Here is a 17803-nt window from a genome sequence, read left to right as displayed (position 1 = left end):
AGGAGCTCATACACAACCACATTCCTTGAAGTTCAGCAGTTCTCTTCAAACTGTAAACAAGCTATAACCTAGGTAACAATAGCTCAGCTTCTCACACCTGATACCTAATAACCAGTCAGAGGCTTCTTCATCAAAGTTCTCTTAACTTTTCAAAGCAACCTATGTGTTCCATTCTCCATTTTGAAGTTCCCACTCTCTATAGAAATCAATGGGGAATTTCAAAATAGTGAAATAAAATGTACAAAACATACACTGATTTAAATAAAATAAGTCATAATCCAGAACCCATTTCAGTTTATCCCATCCATGTTTTCCATACAATAATTAGAACAAAATTAAAGGACAGCGCAATTTCTTTAAAAATATCAATAAAAATTATTCAAAAACCCAAAACAACAGGTTTAAAGGATAAAATAAAATCCTCGCTAACACATATGTCGACTAAAGGTCTATTTTACCCCAAAACACATAAAGTCCTATAACTCCTCAATTAAAACTTTTTATAGGCTCAGACCACTTCAAATCAGGTCCTAAGGATCCCCAAAGTCCCTGACAATCGAATTAAAAATTTTAAAAACGGCCCACCAAATTCGAGACAAAACAGTAATAAAACACCATATAAAATTTAAAATAATAAAAACTCAGGCCCATAGATCACCTTACCTAACCTCCTAGATGACTACCTGGCCACTCATACCATTCTTCGGGGTCTTGTCAGGGTAAAAATAAAAAATCACGATTGCCATGGAACTGTAACCTGGCAAGGCCAAAAATCAAGGCCCAAGCTTCAATTTGGGCCTATCGGACTTCCAGGCGTGAACTGAGCATGTGCAAACTTCACACATACTCAAGACACGACCTAGGCCAAACTGCATCCCCGGCCTTTCATACCTGTTCGGAGCCGACCAGCCTTCATTCTGCAGCTGGACACCAACACAGGATGTGACTCTGCCAACCCCCTCCCCCCAAGACCACCAGAGCCAGAACAGACCTCAGAACAGGTGTCCCAACGTGTTCTGGACATTGGGGCCACATGAAAAAAAACATCGGGGCTGCTCTAAAAATACCAGAGCAGCCCTGGGAGATAAAACTTAATTTTTCTATTTTTACACCTTATCTACATCTCTGCACAGTTCCTTCCTTTTTCCAAAGATGGTTTTGGATTTCCATGTCAATTAGGAAGTTTATTTGCCTGCTTTTTGTGCCATGGGGTCAGAGTGGAAAGGTCAGATTCTTAGACAACTGGACGTGCAAAGAGTTTTACTTCACTACTTCACATCTCTCTTAACCACACTATCTAGTGGCCAGACTACATCAGCACACACCACGTGCACTACGCTCAAGCTGAAATCACCTGCTATAAATTCCTTCCTTTAGAGACATCAAATACAACAGCGTCAGGTGGTGATGGCTCCAAGGTGGTAAAATTCCCTCGCAAAGGAACTAAAACTAGAGAAAGATACCAGAAAGTTTAAGAAAGGGATAAAAACCATCCTCTTCATAGACTACTTTGGCCAATGAAACAACATAGAGGAGACAGTTAGCTAGTTCCCTCCCCCTAAAAAAAAAGCAGGAACACGATAGAAAGAACACAATAGGATATAAATAGACAAAACCCAGAAACCCAGAAAACTGGACTCTGAGGAAGATAATATTTAAAAGATAAACATAAAATACGATACAGATACGTGTATATAGACTATATTTAGTTGAATTGACCAGACTTCTTAGGAGGTGTGTAAATATTGTGTACTTAGCTGCAATAGTAAACCTAATAGTAGATATAAATATATATAGGATGATTGATTTGGTAGAAACATATGCATATAAGTAGGATGATCAATGTGCCGGCAACATAAGTAGAATGATTGATTTTGGCATAATTATGCTGGTATTAATAACTCTGTATTGTAATACCGCTACAAAAGCCCTTGTATTGTATAGAGCCCATGTATTGTAAAACCTCGCAGAAACTCTTTATAACTCTGTATTGTAACACTTTACAGAAGCTCTTGCAAACCGCTCTGAATTGACTCCCCAGTCATTAGTAGCAGTATAGAAGCTCACAATAAACTTAGAGAGGACCAATGACTTCTAGCTTTCTGACCATCTGTTTGTCCTGACTAGCCAATCCTGGTGGAGTAGACCAGCATCCAAGGCCTCTTGCCAGATGGATCCGCATGGCCATTTCGTCGACTTACATCACCTGTATTAAGCAGCCACTGGTTTCTCTCAAAGCTCACTCAACCAGAGGGTTTGCAGTTTCGTGGGCAGAGTCTTAAACAGTTCATCCCGCCAAAATTTGTGGAACAGCTACTTGGTTTTCCCTTCATACCATTACTAGATTTTATAGAGTGGATGTGGTGGCTTGGTCTCATGCCACCTTTGGGACCTTAGTATTGCGAGCAGGCTCTTCTGTCCCTTCCTAGATGTTGCCATTGCTTTGGTACATCACCTATCGTACTGACTCCGGGAGGGAAGTAATAGAATGGAAGATTAGGTTCTTACCTTTAGTAATCTTCTTTCTCTTAATCCCCGATGGAGTCAGAATGGCCTACCCTCTATCTACTCTGTTTCTCTTTGTATTGCCTGTTTTGTTTTGCCTCAGATGTTTCTTCTTTCAGGCCTAAGTATGTTCCACGCAGCAGATGGGCCTTGTGGGGAATTGTTCTATAGCTGTGAGTGCGTATCTATATTGCTGGCTTTGTTTCAGTTTGTGCTTGTTGCCCACAGCAGGTTGGTTCCATATTGCTGCAATGTTCTTGCCTGTTTTTCATGTTGCCTGTTTATTAATTGTTTTCTTATATATTGCAGAGCAGAACAGAAAGCTGTTGTGTTGGTGCAGAAGTTCCCCGTGCTCCCTTTGTGTGTATGTTTTGTTCCAGTATAATTCGTTTGCTTTTGGACTCAACTGTAAAGGGCTCTGTATTCCTCAACTAAATGGGAGGAGTAGAGAAAAAAATGTGTGGTTTTCTGCACAACCTGGTTTGCAGGTTGAGATAAACACCTATTGTACTGACTCCATTGGGGATTAACAGAAAGAAGATTACCAAAGGTAAGAACCTAATCTTCCACTAACAGATATGATGAAAAAATTGCCCATTAACTGGAAAAACTATTCATGCTGGTTCTACAAGTCACAGTCATTTTGACTTATTTGAAAACTAGTTTGAGCAAATGGTTCAGTACTGTATGTGCAATAAATAGTACTAGAAAGCCAGAGATTTAAAAGCTGTTTCCTTTGTTATACATTTTTCACAGCTCTGAAAGTGAATCTGGATCACAAAGTGCTTGTGACCAACTTGTAACACCAACAGCACTGGCAGCTTGTACCAGAGTTGACTCCTGCTTTACTCCTTGGTTTGTGCCATCATTGGGTGTATCTGTTCAGTTTGCTTATTTGGAACTCCATTTATGCCATCACCTGGATCAACTGGGTACAGGTACAAACTTTATTTTATCTATAACTATCTAGGAGTTTAATTATATATGGTAGAAATGGTGCCCCTGTATCCATACATTAGGGGAAGAGAGTTTGGATTTAGCTCATGCCTTTATCAGTTGTAGCTCAAGGCAAGTTGCATTTAGTAGGTATTTTCCTGTTCCCAAGGAACTAACAATCTAGAAGGCTCTTTTATAAAGAGCATTAATTTTGGTGATTAATGAGTTTTATTGCATGATTTTAATATGCCTAAAACTAATGCTGCATCAAGAATGGGCATTTTCAGTAATTTTTATTGCAAGTAAAAAGGCTTATGCCTATGCTTTATTTACTTCAATTCCAGCGTTTGGATGTAATCTTGTTTTCCTGTGTTCTCACTAGGAAAATACTTGTAAATCTGTCAGACATTGGGATATTTGCTCTGAATACCTGCATGGACAGATTACCTGCTCAGCTCTTTCCTTCCATTTCTGAGGGAGGCCAAGGAATTACAGCTGGACACACAAATTGAGAATAAAATCCAAAGGCCTTAATGGGAGATTTCAGAGGCCTGCTAACTGGCAATATCCACCCCAGGAATCTCCCTGAGCCATAGGCTACCAGCCATTTTATTAACGTTATGATATCTTTTCATTTAGATTCATATGGAAGTTAGTACATTTTCCAATCAGAACACCATGATTTAATTAATTTTCAGTCACAAATTGCATACACCAAGCAATGTGCTTTGGTCTATATTATATTAGTTTCAATCATATGATTCCTTGTGACTCGTATCTCATTCGTAACTTTCCCTAAATGTTAGGAAATCTATAATGACTTAGTTAATAATGCACAATTAGTTTTGCTCCTATCAACAATTTAGGGGGTTACATCTAGACCATCTGAGGTCATCATCAATTTCAGTGCATTGGACATCTTATAACAACTTGTTAGCTTAAGATTCAGTGACTTGTTCCCTATTCTAGCACTTAGATCTTAGGTCAGTAAACAAGGCACTTTCTTTATTCTGTCACTGGGTCCTTTCTATTACCCAGTCTACAGGATGTAGCAGCTGGTACAAATATCTATTTTAAACTTTTAAGTAACAGCTTTCCAGTAATATTAAGCCAAGCATATTATCTCTTTTATTGTAATCTTAAAGCATTTATTTGTCTTTCAGTTTCATCTTCTATTTATATTGGTATCTTTTTCTTTTTCTTCAGATATCCCAGGCAGGGGTGTCTCACAAATATTGGGGTATGCCCCCCCTTAAAATCCTACTTAATACTATTCTCATCAGGGATTTACTGACCTCTTTTCCAGTCATACTTGTTCTGAAAGTATATTTTCATAATCAAGATTTTATCCTTCTCATTTGCAATAGATCCAAGAGGAAAAAAGGGGGGTCCAACCTTGTCTGCAGTGAAAAAACCAACCAGGAACAAACAAACCAAAACTGCAGAAGTGTACAACGATATAGGCAAATTTTATTGTGACAACCAAAATATATTTTAAAACCTTTTTACCAAACAGGGTCCCCTGTTTGGTAAAAAGGTTTTAAAATATATTTTGGTTGTCCCAATAAAATTTGCCTATATCGTTGTATCCTTCTCATTTGAACATATCACTAATAGGGTAGATCAAGTCTGTATCAAATCTTGGGAATCTTAGGGCTCCTTTTACTAAGGTGCACTAGCGTTTTTAGTGCGCGCTACATTGCCACGTGCGCTAACCCCATGCTACGCACCAAAAACTAACGCCTAGCTTGCGTGGCATTGCAGCACGCGCTAAAACCGTAAGCACAGCTTAGTAAAAGGAGCCCTTAGTCTATATCAAATCTTGGGAATCTTCAAAAAAACTATAAGATCAAATTTTGTCGATGCAAGCTGGTCTGCCCCATGTTCAGTGGGTAGCCTCTTCTTTGTGGGACTATAGTAACAATTAGAAATTAACAATGTCTCATCATTCTGTAATCCTAATGTCTCTTTGGGATATTTTCTCAATAGGATTTCAGGTGATAGTAAATGTGTAATAGGAAAATTACCGTATTTGCCGGCGTATAAGACGACTGGGCGTATAAGACGACCCCCCAACTTTTACAGTTAAAATATAGAGTTTGTTATATACTCGCCATATAAGACTACCCCTTCTTCCGCACACCTTCTGCACAACAAATAAAACTTAAAAGAACATCAGAATTTATTTCAACAATTTTAATTAATTCACTAAAGCTGAATAGAACAATAAACCCATGGGAGCTGCCATGCTATTTGTTTTCTAAACTGTTAACCAAACTGAAACTGTCAATGATAGAAGGAAGATAACACATAGAGGGAGAGAGCAAGTGCCGGGCAAGTCCCTAGCAAGTTTGCTGGCATGACAGTTTCCCTTTAAAAGCCTTCAAAAGCCTCCTGTTCGCCCCCGCAACTTCCTTAAGGGCTAGACTCCACACACGGCCGCCTGTGCGAGAGACGTAGTAAAGAGAAAAGGGGTGGGGCCAGAGCGCCGCTGCTTCCCGCTGCGCAGGATGAAGGAGCTGGCACCCTTGTCACACTGATGTCCCGCCATGGCCCCGCTGATGTCCCGGCAGGTTTACTAGTACCGTAAGCACCGTAAGGAGGTAAGGAAGGAGATGTTAGGGCATGTAAAGTAGAGAGTTGCGCGGGGACAGAAATCTCACCCGTCCCCACCCGTCCCTGCCAAAGTCCCACCCGTCCCCACGAGGAATCCCACCCGTCCCCACCCGTCCCCGTGAGGAATCCCTCCGTCCCCACCCGACCCCGCGAGGAATCCCCTCCATCCCCACCCGTCCCCGCGAGGAATCCCCTCCGTCCCCGCCCATCCCTATAAACTTCAGAAATAGTTATTTCATTTAATTATGCTACTGAATTAAAGGCTCTGGTAGAAACTCATTTACAAATAAGCAAAAAGACTTTATTAATTTGAAAATATTAATTGGGAAGAATACATACTTTGTAAACGGGTTTCTACCAGAGCCTCTAATGTTTATAAATTTTTATCAACACAACTAATATACTACTTTATCCTGAAGCAAAAAAAAAAAAAAAAAGAAATAGAATTCTTTTCCTACCTTTGTTGCCTGGTTTCTGCTTTCCTCATGTTCTCATTCAATTCCTTCCATCCACTATCTCTCTTCCTTCTGCATCTTCCATTTGCTCTGTTACTGTGCCTCTCCCTTTCTTCCCCCTTCCAAATTGGTCTGGCACCCATCTTCTTCTCTCTGCTCCCCCCATAGTCTGGCATCTGTCTTCTTCCCTGCCAGCGTCTTCTCCCTACTCTCTCTTCCTCATTTCCTTTATGTTCTTCTCCCCCCCATCTTCCCCATGTCCTTTCAGCGTCCTTCTCCACCCCTTTGTCTTCCCCATGTGCTTTCAGAGTCCTTCCCCCCCCCGCCCTTCCCATGGCCTTTCAGCGTCCTTCTCCACCCCTTTGTATTCCCCCATGTGCTTTCAGCCTCCTTCTCCCTCCTCTGTCTTCAAGTGCTTTCAGAGTCCTTCCCCCCCCTCCTGTCTTCACCATGGTCTTTCAGCGTCCTTCTCCCCCCTCCTTCTCTACCGCCCCGGGTGCAGCACAGCCGGCCAGGTCCCCTTACTTTTGTGGCACTTCCCCGACCGACCGACAACAGCCCCGGTCCGACAAACCTCCCTGCCCTTAACCGCGAATCTAAATTACCTTCTTACAGCTGCTGTAAGATGGTAATTTATATTCGCGGCTACAGGGCAGGGAGGATTGTCGGACCCGGGCTGTTATCGGTCGGTCGGGGAAGTGCCACAAAAGTAAGGGAACCTGGCTGGCTGTGCTGCAACCGGGGCGGGGCGGGACGGGGCGGGCCGCCCCTCTCCCTTGGTAGCCACTCGAACCGTGAGGCTACTCTCCTTCTCCTTATCTGCCCTGCCTGCAGCACAGAGCCGAACGGAAGTCTTCCCGACATCAGCGCTGACGTCGGAGGGAGGGAGGGCTTTGTTTAAGCTTTGTTTAAGCCCTCCCTCCCCTCCGACGTCAGCGCTGACGTCGGGAAGACTTCCGTTCGGCTCTGTGCTGCAAGCAGAGAAGGTAGGGAGAAGAAGAGCCGCGTACATCCAGAAGACTGAGTACATCCAGCCCCGCAGGAGCCCCGCGACCCTCGGAGGCGTCCCCATGGGATCCCCGCGACCCTAGGGGGCGTCCCCACGGGATCCCCGCGACCCTAGGGGCGTCCCCGTGCAGCTCTCTAATGTAAAGTAAGGGCATGTAAACAGTACCCGGCGTATAAGACGACCCCCGACTTTGGGGAGGATTTTAAGGTACTGAAAAGTCGTCTTATACGCCGGCAAATACGGTAACTAAATGCAGTTTTTAGATCTTGCAACATTTTCCATTGCTTCAATTTTTATGTGTAAATTATAAGAATGCTTCATAGCAGAATGGATGGAAGAAGCTTGCAGAGCTGAAATATACGTTTCAACAGATAACAAACATTTATTGAATATCTTTATATTAGATTCCACATTTTCCCATTTCTTAAAAACTTCTTGCGAAAAAATTGAATTTTTATAGTAACTGATTTCAACAACCTAAGCACACTACTGGGCAGGGCTCTGAGTTTCTGGCCCAGAAATATCTAAGAAAAAGGACCATTTAAACCAGGGGTGTCAAAGTCCCTCCTCGAGGGCCGCAATCCAGTCGGGTTTTCAGGATTTCCACAATGAATATGCATGAGATATATTAGCATACAATGAAAGCAGTGCATGCAAATAGATCTCATGCATATTCATTGGGGAAATCCTGAAAACCCGACTGGATTGCGGCCCTTAAAGAGGGACTTTGACACCCCTGATTTAAACTAAATTAATTTATAGAGCATGTATGGTTGGGCAGACTGGATGGACCACTCGGGTCTTTATCTGCCGTCATTTACTATATTACTATTATGGCATTCTTTTCTTGTTTAACTGATTTTATTGTGGTTTGTAAGCCGCATTGAACCTTGTTGTAAATTGTGGGATACCAAATTTTAATAAACATGAACATTAGGTTCATACCTAGATAATCTTCTTTCTGTTAATACACATAGGAGTCCGAATGGCCCTCTCAGTTTTCAGTGCTCCTGCTTTCTGCCTTGGATATATCTATAGTCCAGAACTGGAGTTTTTCTCTTGTCAGTTGGAAGTACATCAAAATTTTGAGTTCCTGAGCTATACATATGTTTGTGTTTGTTGCACACAGCAGGGTGGCTCATCCGTACACCTTTGTTATGAGTTACAGAGCAGAACAGAAATATACTATTGTTTCAGGGAAGTTCACCATGCCTCTCCTCCTGCTTTCTTCTGTTATAGCGGATATCGATTACTTTGGTACAAACTGAAGAGGACACTGTACTCCGCTGGTGAAGAAAGAGGAGCTGAAAGATGTGATTGCCATCCTTCTGCAAACAACTTGCAGCCAGAGGATATTCACCTTTGACACGCAGCTCCTGATTGATAAGGCCAGACTTAGTGCAAGAAGAGGTGGTCGGAGCATACAGTGAGTGATTTCCTGCACTCGCCGGCGCTCCGGCTGCTCTCTCCTGCCTCTCCCGTTGCCCTCTCCAGTCTCCCCCATGAAAAACCGTATTTGCGGTTTTTCAAGATTCGCGGGGGTTCCTGGAACGGAACCCCTGCGAATATCGGGGGAGTACTGTGTGTGTGTATATATATATATATATATATATATATATATATATATATATATATATATATATATACATACATACATACATAAACACAGTTTTTCATGCTCTTCTAAATAATATATTTAGTGCTGATGTTGAATCATTTTTCTTGTTTTGCTTGTTCCTTTTTTATAGTGCCTTCCAGAAGCCTACAGCCATTCATATCTGATAAAAACTTGCCAACTGATATAGAATACTTGATCCTTTCATTCAAGAGTCCCCGCGTCTATCTGCAACATTGGAATGATGGCTCAGTCTGCAAAGAAATGCAATTCTTTACTGAAGCATCCTGCAAGCTTTTAGAATGTCGTAACCTTACTCTGCAGAGTGTTGTGAGACCCTTCAACATCCGTGGGCAGGTAGCTATTTCTAGCACTGCTGTGGAAAAGCTGCTAGAATGCAGTGTATTGGTGGATCCTATATTTCTTAACTTTGGTCAGCACGTGGTTCATTCTATACATACTGCCGTTCAAGCTTGGCAACAGGTATGTGGAAGGCATGATCTGTCAAAATTATTCATGTGTAACCCATTACTGAGTTCAACCTTTGAATGAGGGGGCTCTTACTTGATACTAGGAATGAGTTACTGACCCATTCTTTCAGCTTTCATGTGTGGATCTTCCACTGGGGAAAGGATTAACCTTCAGGGCCTAAGGAGTGGACACTTATTTTACTTTATCTTGTGGCAATAGTGGGAATGTTTCTTTTTTTTATTTGATTTTTTTATTGCAATTTTCAAACAAACTCACAAGTGCACACTTGTTCAAGCAATACAGAACCAAAAAGAAACCTAACAGGAATATGCAGTATACTAAAGAAACAAATTTAAAGTTCTTCCTTAGACCTCTAAAAGGAGGAGAGGTATTCAAGTATTTAAGGGAGAAAAAAGGCAAAAACAATATATAAAAAAAGGCTCTAACACAGTGGTTTCAAACTCGCACCCCAGGGACCACATGCGGCCCGCCAGGTACTATTTTGAGGCCCTCGGTATGTTTATCATAATCACAAAAGTAAAATAAAACAGTTTCTTGATCATATGTCTCTTTAGCTATAAATGACAATATTATTATTAAGACTTAGCCAAAAGGAAAGATTTATAAACTATAAAGAGTTTTACCTCATGCAAAATTGTCCATTTCTTTAATAAGACATTAGCTATTTTTTTCTGAGGCCCTGCAGGTACCTACAAATCCAAAATGTGGCCCTGCAAAGGGTTTGAGTTTGAGACCACTGCTCTAACATGAATTAGGCTCTGATATATTGTTTACATTAGCGATCTAATAACTTGAACTTCAGGGGGACAACTTTTTTAAATTAATAAATACCCTCAAATGTTCTGCTGAAAATAAACATATGTAATACCCAAATATTTTATATAACATTTACAAGGGTAAGCCAGCAAATATTTCGCGCCTAGTGCCAACACTTCTTGCCTCATATCCAAAAAAACTCTTCTCACACTTTGGAGTAAATTCCTTAAATGGCATCCCGATTGTAGGCGATGGTAGGCGTCCTACCGCTGTCTAGACAGCCAATTGGGATGCATGTTTAAAAAAAAAAAAAAAAAAAAGCCCTAAGGAGGGTTGCCTACATTGTAGGTGTTTTTTTGAGCCTAGGGAGGCATGTAGGACCTCCTAAGCTCGCCTAAAGCCAGGCATGTGCGTGGTTTTGCCCAGAAGTGACCTTAGGCGAGTTTAACTGGCCCTAGGTGTCTCCCTAGGGCCGCGATAGGCACCTGAAATGTAGGCATCCTCCTGCAAAGACTATTGGCAGGATGGATGCCCAGTCCCACAAGTCTCCCTCCTCATACGCCAATGCTGGAATCCCTCCAGAGCTCAACTTCGGAGCTCGAATTGCAAAGGCTTTAATAGTCTTCTGTGAGGTAAGAGTGGTCTTGGAGTGCATGGGGAGAGATTTGACCAATGCCTTTCTTTTAGTATGCAAATAAGGGAGGTATTCTAAATCTCCCTGAAATACCTTGTATCAACAATTAGATTTTCATTTATCTTCACGGCCCTCAGAGATGCCACCAAGGGTTCAAGAGAGATCATAACCCATAGCTTTATGCACCCAATCGTCACTGGGTCGGTTTAAATATGAAACTAGTTGAGTCTTGAAATAAATTATTTGTCTCTTATTAGTTTAATAACTTAAGGTTAGTATCATGTGTTGCTAAGAAATTTCAAGTCAATACTTAGCTTAACCGGGATGGTAGTTGACAAGGGATATAAAAGCCAACATGTTTCACCCGTGGAGGGGGTTTCCTCAGGGCTACTATCCCTGCAATAAAAAACTAGCTTTAATGACAGGAACGTTAAGCATAATATTGAAAACCATATATTACTAAGTACCCACTAGCAATAAAACCATACCTTTTTTAATACTGGCTTCTCACGACGCAACCACCCGATCGAAATTCTTAAGATGGCCGCGGCGTGGTATGGCAGTCTTTAAATATCCCCGACCCGGAAGTGGGAGGTGATGGGGGAGGAGCCAAAAAAGCCACTACCCACTTAAACACCCCCAACACGCGAGTCGGGGAAACCCAACAACAAGATTTAAATATTTTTATCTTTTTATTATTATCCTCCCGTCCTATGCATAGAAGGGGAAAATGAATCCCAGAGAGATGTCATAAAAGGGATGACCATTCTAATTCAAGATTAAGACCGTGGGGGATAACGGTGTTTAGGCGATAAATCCATCTTTGCTCTAGATAGTTTAGCTTAGCTTCCAGATCTCCTTCTACCCCTTGTGTAATCAAAGTGTCAATAATTCTCCACCTAATTTGATCCACCGAGTGTTGTTTGGACAGCCAATGCTGGACCAGAGGGGCCGACAGATTCCCCGTGACTATTCTGGTCTTATGTTCATTGAGTCTCAATTGAACGGCACGTTTGGTGCGACCCACGAATACCCGGGGACAGGGGCAAATGATGGCATAAATCACCCATCCCGATTTACATGTAGTATGTTGTTTAGCTTGGATAACCTGCCCTGTACATGGATCACACCAAACACTGCCCACTATAGTTTTGTCACACCATTGACACAGGGAACAAGGTGAGTGGGACCCTACTTCACTGTGGGGATTACTACGTTTTAACATCTGACCAATAGTGGTGTCCTTGGTATAAGCAATGAGTGGGTACTCATCCAAACCCCTCAAAGTCCTCAAAATGGGCCAGTGTTGTCTAATATATCCGACCATGGCCATCACCACATCCGAGTAGGGTAACACACACACCAAGCTCACTTCCTCTGTGGTGGAATGGGCATCCCTACCAGAGTCCTGTAGCAGTAATTCACGGTGGGCATAGCGAGCCCTTACATAGGCTTGATGGATACATTTATCCGGATATCCGTGGGTACGAAATCTTTGACTAATATCTTTTGCCACCTTTTTAAATTTGCTCAGCTCTGAACATGCCCTTCTAGCTCTCAAAAATTGGCTAATGGGGAGACTACTTTTAAGTTTATAAGGGTGGAAACTTGAAAAATGTAATAGAGTGTTTCTCGCCACTGGTTTCCTATATAGGGTTGTTACAAGTGAATCACCTGACCTATAGACGGTAATGTCTAAAAATTGAATTTGTGAAATACTGTAGGTAGCTGTAAATTGTAAATTGTGGTCCTTGGTATTAATCCACTGGATAAAATCTTGCAATTCAATCTGGGTTCCAGTCCAAAGGAAAAATATATCATCCAAGAACCTAAGCCATAGCTTGATACGAGTGCTGTAAAATATAGATGGATAGACTACTTGTTCTTCAAAACGGCCCACATATAGGGTAGCCACCGAAGGGGCAAAAGTAGCCCCCATAGCGACTCCCTGGACCTGTTTGTAGTAAATATTATCATATAGAAAATAACTCTCCTCAATCACCCATCTGGCCAGGGGATTAAAAATCCCGTAGTAATTCTCTGTGGGCCTTGTCTTGCTTCCAAAGTTTCCCTTATAATGTCCATAGCCCCACTTTGTGGAATCTTAGTGTATAGGGACACTATATCCAAGGTGACCATCCAACATTGAGTGGGGAGATCAATAACTTCCCCAAGCTTCCTGAGGAAATGAGAAGAGTCTTTTAGATATGAACGTACCTGCGTAGCAGCTTTTTTCAGGAAAATATCCAAAAATTTTGAAAGGGGTTCTAAAATACTATCCCTTGTATTTACAATGGGCCTCCCCGGTGGATGTTCAAAGTTTTTGTGAATTTTCGGCACAAATCGTATCCTGGGTGTTTTCGGAAATTTTTCTAGCAAGAATTTATATTCATTCTTGGTGATAAGTTCCTCCTCATAAGCTGTAGTGATATAGTCGAATATTTCTTTGGCTAACCTGTCCCCTGGATCACCGGTCAAAGGGATATAAGATGTCATATCTCCAAGTTGTCTCATTGCTTCCGCATTATAACTGCGGCGGTCCTGGATAACGATAGCCCCTCCCTTATCAGCTGATAAGATAGTTATCTCATCTCTCAATGCCAATTCCTTAATAGCTGAATATTGGGGGTATGTCAAATTATATCTGAGAGATTTAAAGTTATAACTTCTCTCATAACTCGTGATGTCATTTAACACCAAGTCCCGAAATGTGGCAATCACCGGGTCAACCGGGGGAGGCTGCCTGCTCAACAAATCAAACTGCATCAAGCAAAAAGTAAGCAAAAAAAAACAGGGCTGTAGAGCTAGGAATAAACGGAATCTCCTGAAAGCCTTGACCGCACGCTACTGCAACTTACTATCCAATATTCAAAGCAGCTCAATCCAAAAAGAGTTCCTATTCTTATAACAATAGCTAGTCATAAACACTTAGCTGTCAGATGTACCAGTCTTCACTTTCAGTGCATTGATAATCCAATCTTTCACTTTCTGAAGTCAACCACAGCAAAGCAATGTCTCCAAAAATGCCAGTACTTGATAGGGACTTCCCGTTTTGTCTCTAGCTACATCAGGGGTAACTCACTGTTCTGCCGCACCTTCCAAAATACCACTGAACCTGAAAGATGCCAGAGATTTAAAATCTCCCATAAATTGAAACTCCTCCTACTATTTCATGTAGGCCAATCATAAAACAACATTTCTTAAAATATGCTGACCATTTCATGAAAAAAGTAAAAGCCTTTGGGTGAACTGCTTCAAACAAATTAATTCTCTTCTGTTTGTGTTGCCTTAGTCAGCATTTACAGTAATATTTCAATGCTGTTGTGTATCCACCAAATGTTCCAAAATCACACAATGCAAGGAACTAAAATCATGGTGGCAATGCCAGCAGTGCTCAACCATAGGTTCTTCATACCTTTGTGTATTTATATAAGATCAATATTCCATCAGATGAGTATTCAAAGACCAAGATATCAGACCTATACAGAGTAGACCAAAAGTAAGTATACAGTATTTATTCATTATTTCTTTCTATATTATATGTGTTGCAAATAACATTCCTGCAAAGTTTTTGTATCAAGTGACGTTGTTTTGCTTTTACTTGATCATTCAGTAGTGTATTATACCTATTTAATATCTGTACAATAAAAAGAAATAATGAATAAATACTGAATGCCTACTTTTGGTCCGCCCTGTATATACCAGCCTACGTGGGCATTGAATTAAATACACCACATATGTAGATAAACACGAAGTGAAGCCTCTCAGTATGTATCATTTACTCATATGGGGGTGAATGTATTCAATTGTTTACAACATTATAGGACAAAAACATATTGTCCACACTTCCAGTGGCCTATAGGTCCCCCTACTGTCTTTGATTGAAAAGGACGTGACTTATTAGGACTCAAATTGTTACTCAAATTGCTGTTATGCTCAAAAGCAAACAAAATCCTAATATCCTCAAAACTAGGATATAACTTCAACAATTGCAGATGTGGTTGAATCGTTTTTTTAATATGTGATGATAAAGTAGTGAATGTAGTCACAAATGGGAGAATATACTCTGCTGAGTGTTCCTCACAATATTGTAATAACTGCTCCTTAGGGTTACAAAAGGCTCTCATGCGGGCCTTTGAAATAAATTTTGCAGGATATCCCCTGTCTCTAAGTCAGGACCTCAGATTTCTCCTTTTATTCTACATTGGTTCTACAAATTTGGTGATATTGGAGAAATAGAGCATTAGGTGATAAGGATGAATACTTGTAAAAGATAACTGATTATCTAACTGTAGACAAAGAAAAAAACATAGTGCAGAATTGATTGACTTTAAATCTATTTGCACTTCCATCTTCTGATGATGCTTCACTTCAAACTTAATAGTAGGGTGACATGAATTTAAACATTGTACAAACTGATGAAGCACACCCCTGTGATCCATAGTACAAGCAAAAAATATCATCAGTAAATCAAACCCATCTATTCATCTTATTGAACAGAGGGACCGTAAATATCCGTTGTCCTTCAAATGCTGCCATAAATACTGTAGATCGGCTACTATAGAGTGCCAAGGATGAGGTATTTGAGAAACACACAGCCATTGTGTTTTACAAAGTATGCAGGTTCAAAGATCCTCTATGTCACCAGCCTATCTGCTTTCAGGCTCATGGTCTTGCAAGATATGTAGAGAATAAGCCTGTGTAGAGGTGGCAGGCATAAGGACTAAAAATAGTCTTAATCTGTAGGAGGTATGTGCATCCCAAAAATATTTGTCATGTTTAGTTTGCTGTGTCATTTGCAGTAATTTTTGTTAAGTTTAGTTTCTGTTTTTAATCTTTTTTTAATTTCAGAAGCAATGTCAGTGCGCACTCTTCCATAATTTTAGAGTTTTCCCTATCATTTCATGCATAAAAAGGTGACACAAGGCAATATGGGAAATGTACCATAGTTAAAAAAAAAAAAAAGAAAAGCCTATCCCTATTTTGTAAGGTACCTCTAGCCTTTGTGTTGCATTTGTTCTAAATTTGCAAAATACTTTCTGATTCTAAGTGAAGACCTGGTTTGTTTGTTTTTTTTAAATATATGTTTATTAACAGTGATGGACCACAAACAAGCATGAGTCAACAATGCAAGAACACAAAAGCATATACCACAAGTTATACAAGAGCAAATGACATATCCAAAGCAAGCAAGAAAACGAGAACCCTCGATACATGCCATCACCATTAAGTACGAGGAAGGCCATGCCTGGTGTCAGTGCAATCCCCATCTTTTACATTTTAATCCCAAAGGTCCAAAGAGGCCATCCCCCAGACCACACTCAGAACCCCACTCACACCATCCACACGCAAACCAAATGCAGCAACAGTCACCCCCTCCCCTGCACACACACAGCCCCCTCATTCATCCCCCACCCATACCCCTAGACAGGAGAGTCACAAAAATGAAAGAGTAGAGACAAGAAAACCGCCAAGAAGAACAGGCTGCTCAGGAGGACAAAAAAAGGAATCTCCAACGCTCAGGCAGAAGCCCGAAACCGGGCAGATAATTAAGGTACTGGCTCCAAAACGGGAGTGGAATGCAACAAGCAATCCCACAAGGCAACGTAGTATTTCTTATCAAAGCTGGAGGAGCCTCCATACCACTTTTGTTCAAAGGTGGCCAATTCCTGCAATTTAGCGTGGTAGAAGGAGAGTCCTCCGAGATCCAACCAGATAATATAAGTTTCTTGACTACAAGGTAAATAAAACGCCTTTGGGGGACAGACAAGCCCTGTTCTAGGAGAGGCTCCTGCAGCCCCAGCAGCAAAATTCCATAGTCCCACTCCATAGACTGCTTAAGGGCGGCCTCCAGCAGGGGCAGTACCTCCCTCCAAATAGTGAGCTTGGAGCATTCCAGAAAGGAATGAAGGTAAGTACCAGGCTGACACTTACATTTAACACAAAGGGCATCGTCCCATAGACCCAAGCTGGCTCCCTTCTGTCGCGTTAAATAATATCGATGCAGGCGTTTATATTGAGTTTCTTGATAATCTGCAGATTTAGAGAATGCAAAAAGGGTAACAAAACATTCTTGAAACATGCTTTGTAAGAGGCACTCCCAAATCGCCTTCCCAAGCCTCACGCAATTTTGAGATCCCACCAAATGGAGTTGAGAGCTTTAGGATTTTATACCAATGTGAAAGTTTATTTAAAGAAGCCGGGGTGTTTAAAAATTGAGCGTCAAGCCACCCAAGCGTCCACGCCCCAGGGTGTCGTTTATGTTCTGCATCCCAATAGTGCCGGAGCTGAAAGTACGAGAACAAGAAACGATTAGGGATACCCCATTTCTGTTGCACCTGGGAAAAAGAGGGAAAAGAATCGGGGGTGTCATCTACCAGTTGCGCCATGGATCTACATTCCCAAGAGGCCCATCCCTGAAATACCGATCTCCCCCATCCCAGCTGGAAATTGGAGTTACCCACAAAGCACAGAAGAGGAGAGACTGCTGTGCTGAGCCCCTGCCTGCACCTCCACCGGCGCCAAACTTGCCGCAAAGGCCACATAAATTCCAGTTGATCTCTATGCCGGTGGGAAGGGTCCAGTTGTAAGTGAAGCATGTTCATAAATGTAAAGGGAAAGCTCCAACCCTCGACCCACCCTGGAGGAAAATAATGCTCACACCCCATATTCCCTTCATGTATCCATCTCATTAGAGCGGCCACATTGTAGAGGCAAATGTCTGGGATATTAAGATCCCCTAGTGACTTGTCCAGCATCAGTTTCGCCATACTGATTCTAGGGGC

The 17803-nt window shown here is 41.5% G+C and overlaps 1 protein-coding gene across 8 annotated transcripts in view; it reads left to right on the top strand.

Moving 5' to 3' along the window:
* VPS13B (vacuolar protein sorting 13 homolog B) overlaps positions 1-17803 on the top strand; it is a 1237203-nt gene that overhangs the window by 995406 nt on the left and 223994 nt on the right. For all 8 annotated transcript variants that reach the window (XM_033933145.1, XM_033933154.1, XM_033933146.1 and 5 more), the window contains 2 exons: positions 3262-3443; positions 9270-9619. In XM_033933145.1, the coding sequence (XP_033789036.1) occupies positions 3262-3443; positions 9270-9619 (532 nt within the window). The remainder of the gene's footprint in view (positions 1-3261; positions 3444-9269; positions 9620-17803) is intronic.

The sequence above is a fragment of the Geotrypetes seraphini genome, chromosome 2 (genome assembly GCF_902459505.1).
Source record: "Geotrypetes seraphini chromosome 2, aGeoSer1.1, whole genome shotgun sequence".
NCBI classification, from domain to species: Eukaryota; Metazoa; Chordata; class Amphibia; order Gymnophiona; family Dermophiidae; genus Geotrypetes; species Geotrypetes seraphini.
This window is presented reverse-complemented; position numbering and strand designations above follow the sequence as displayed.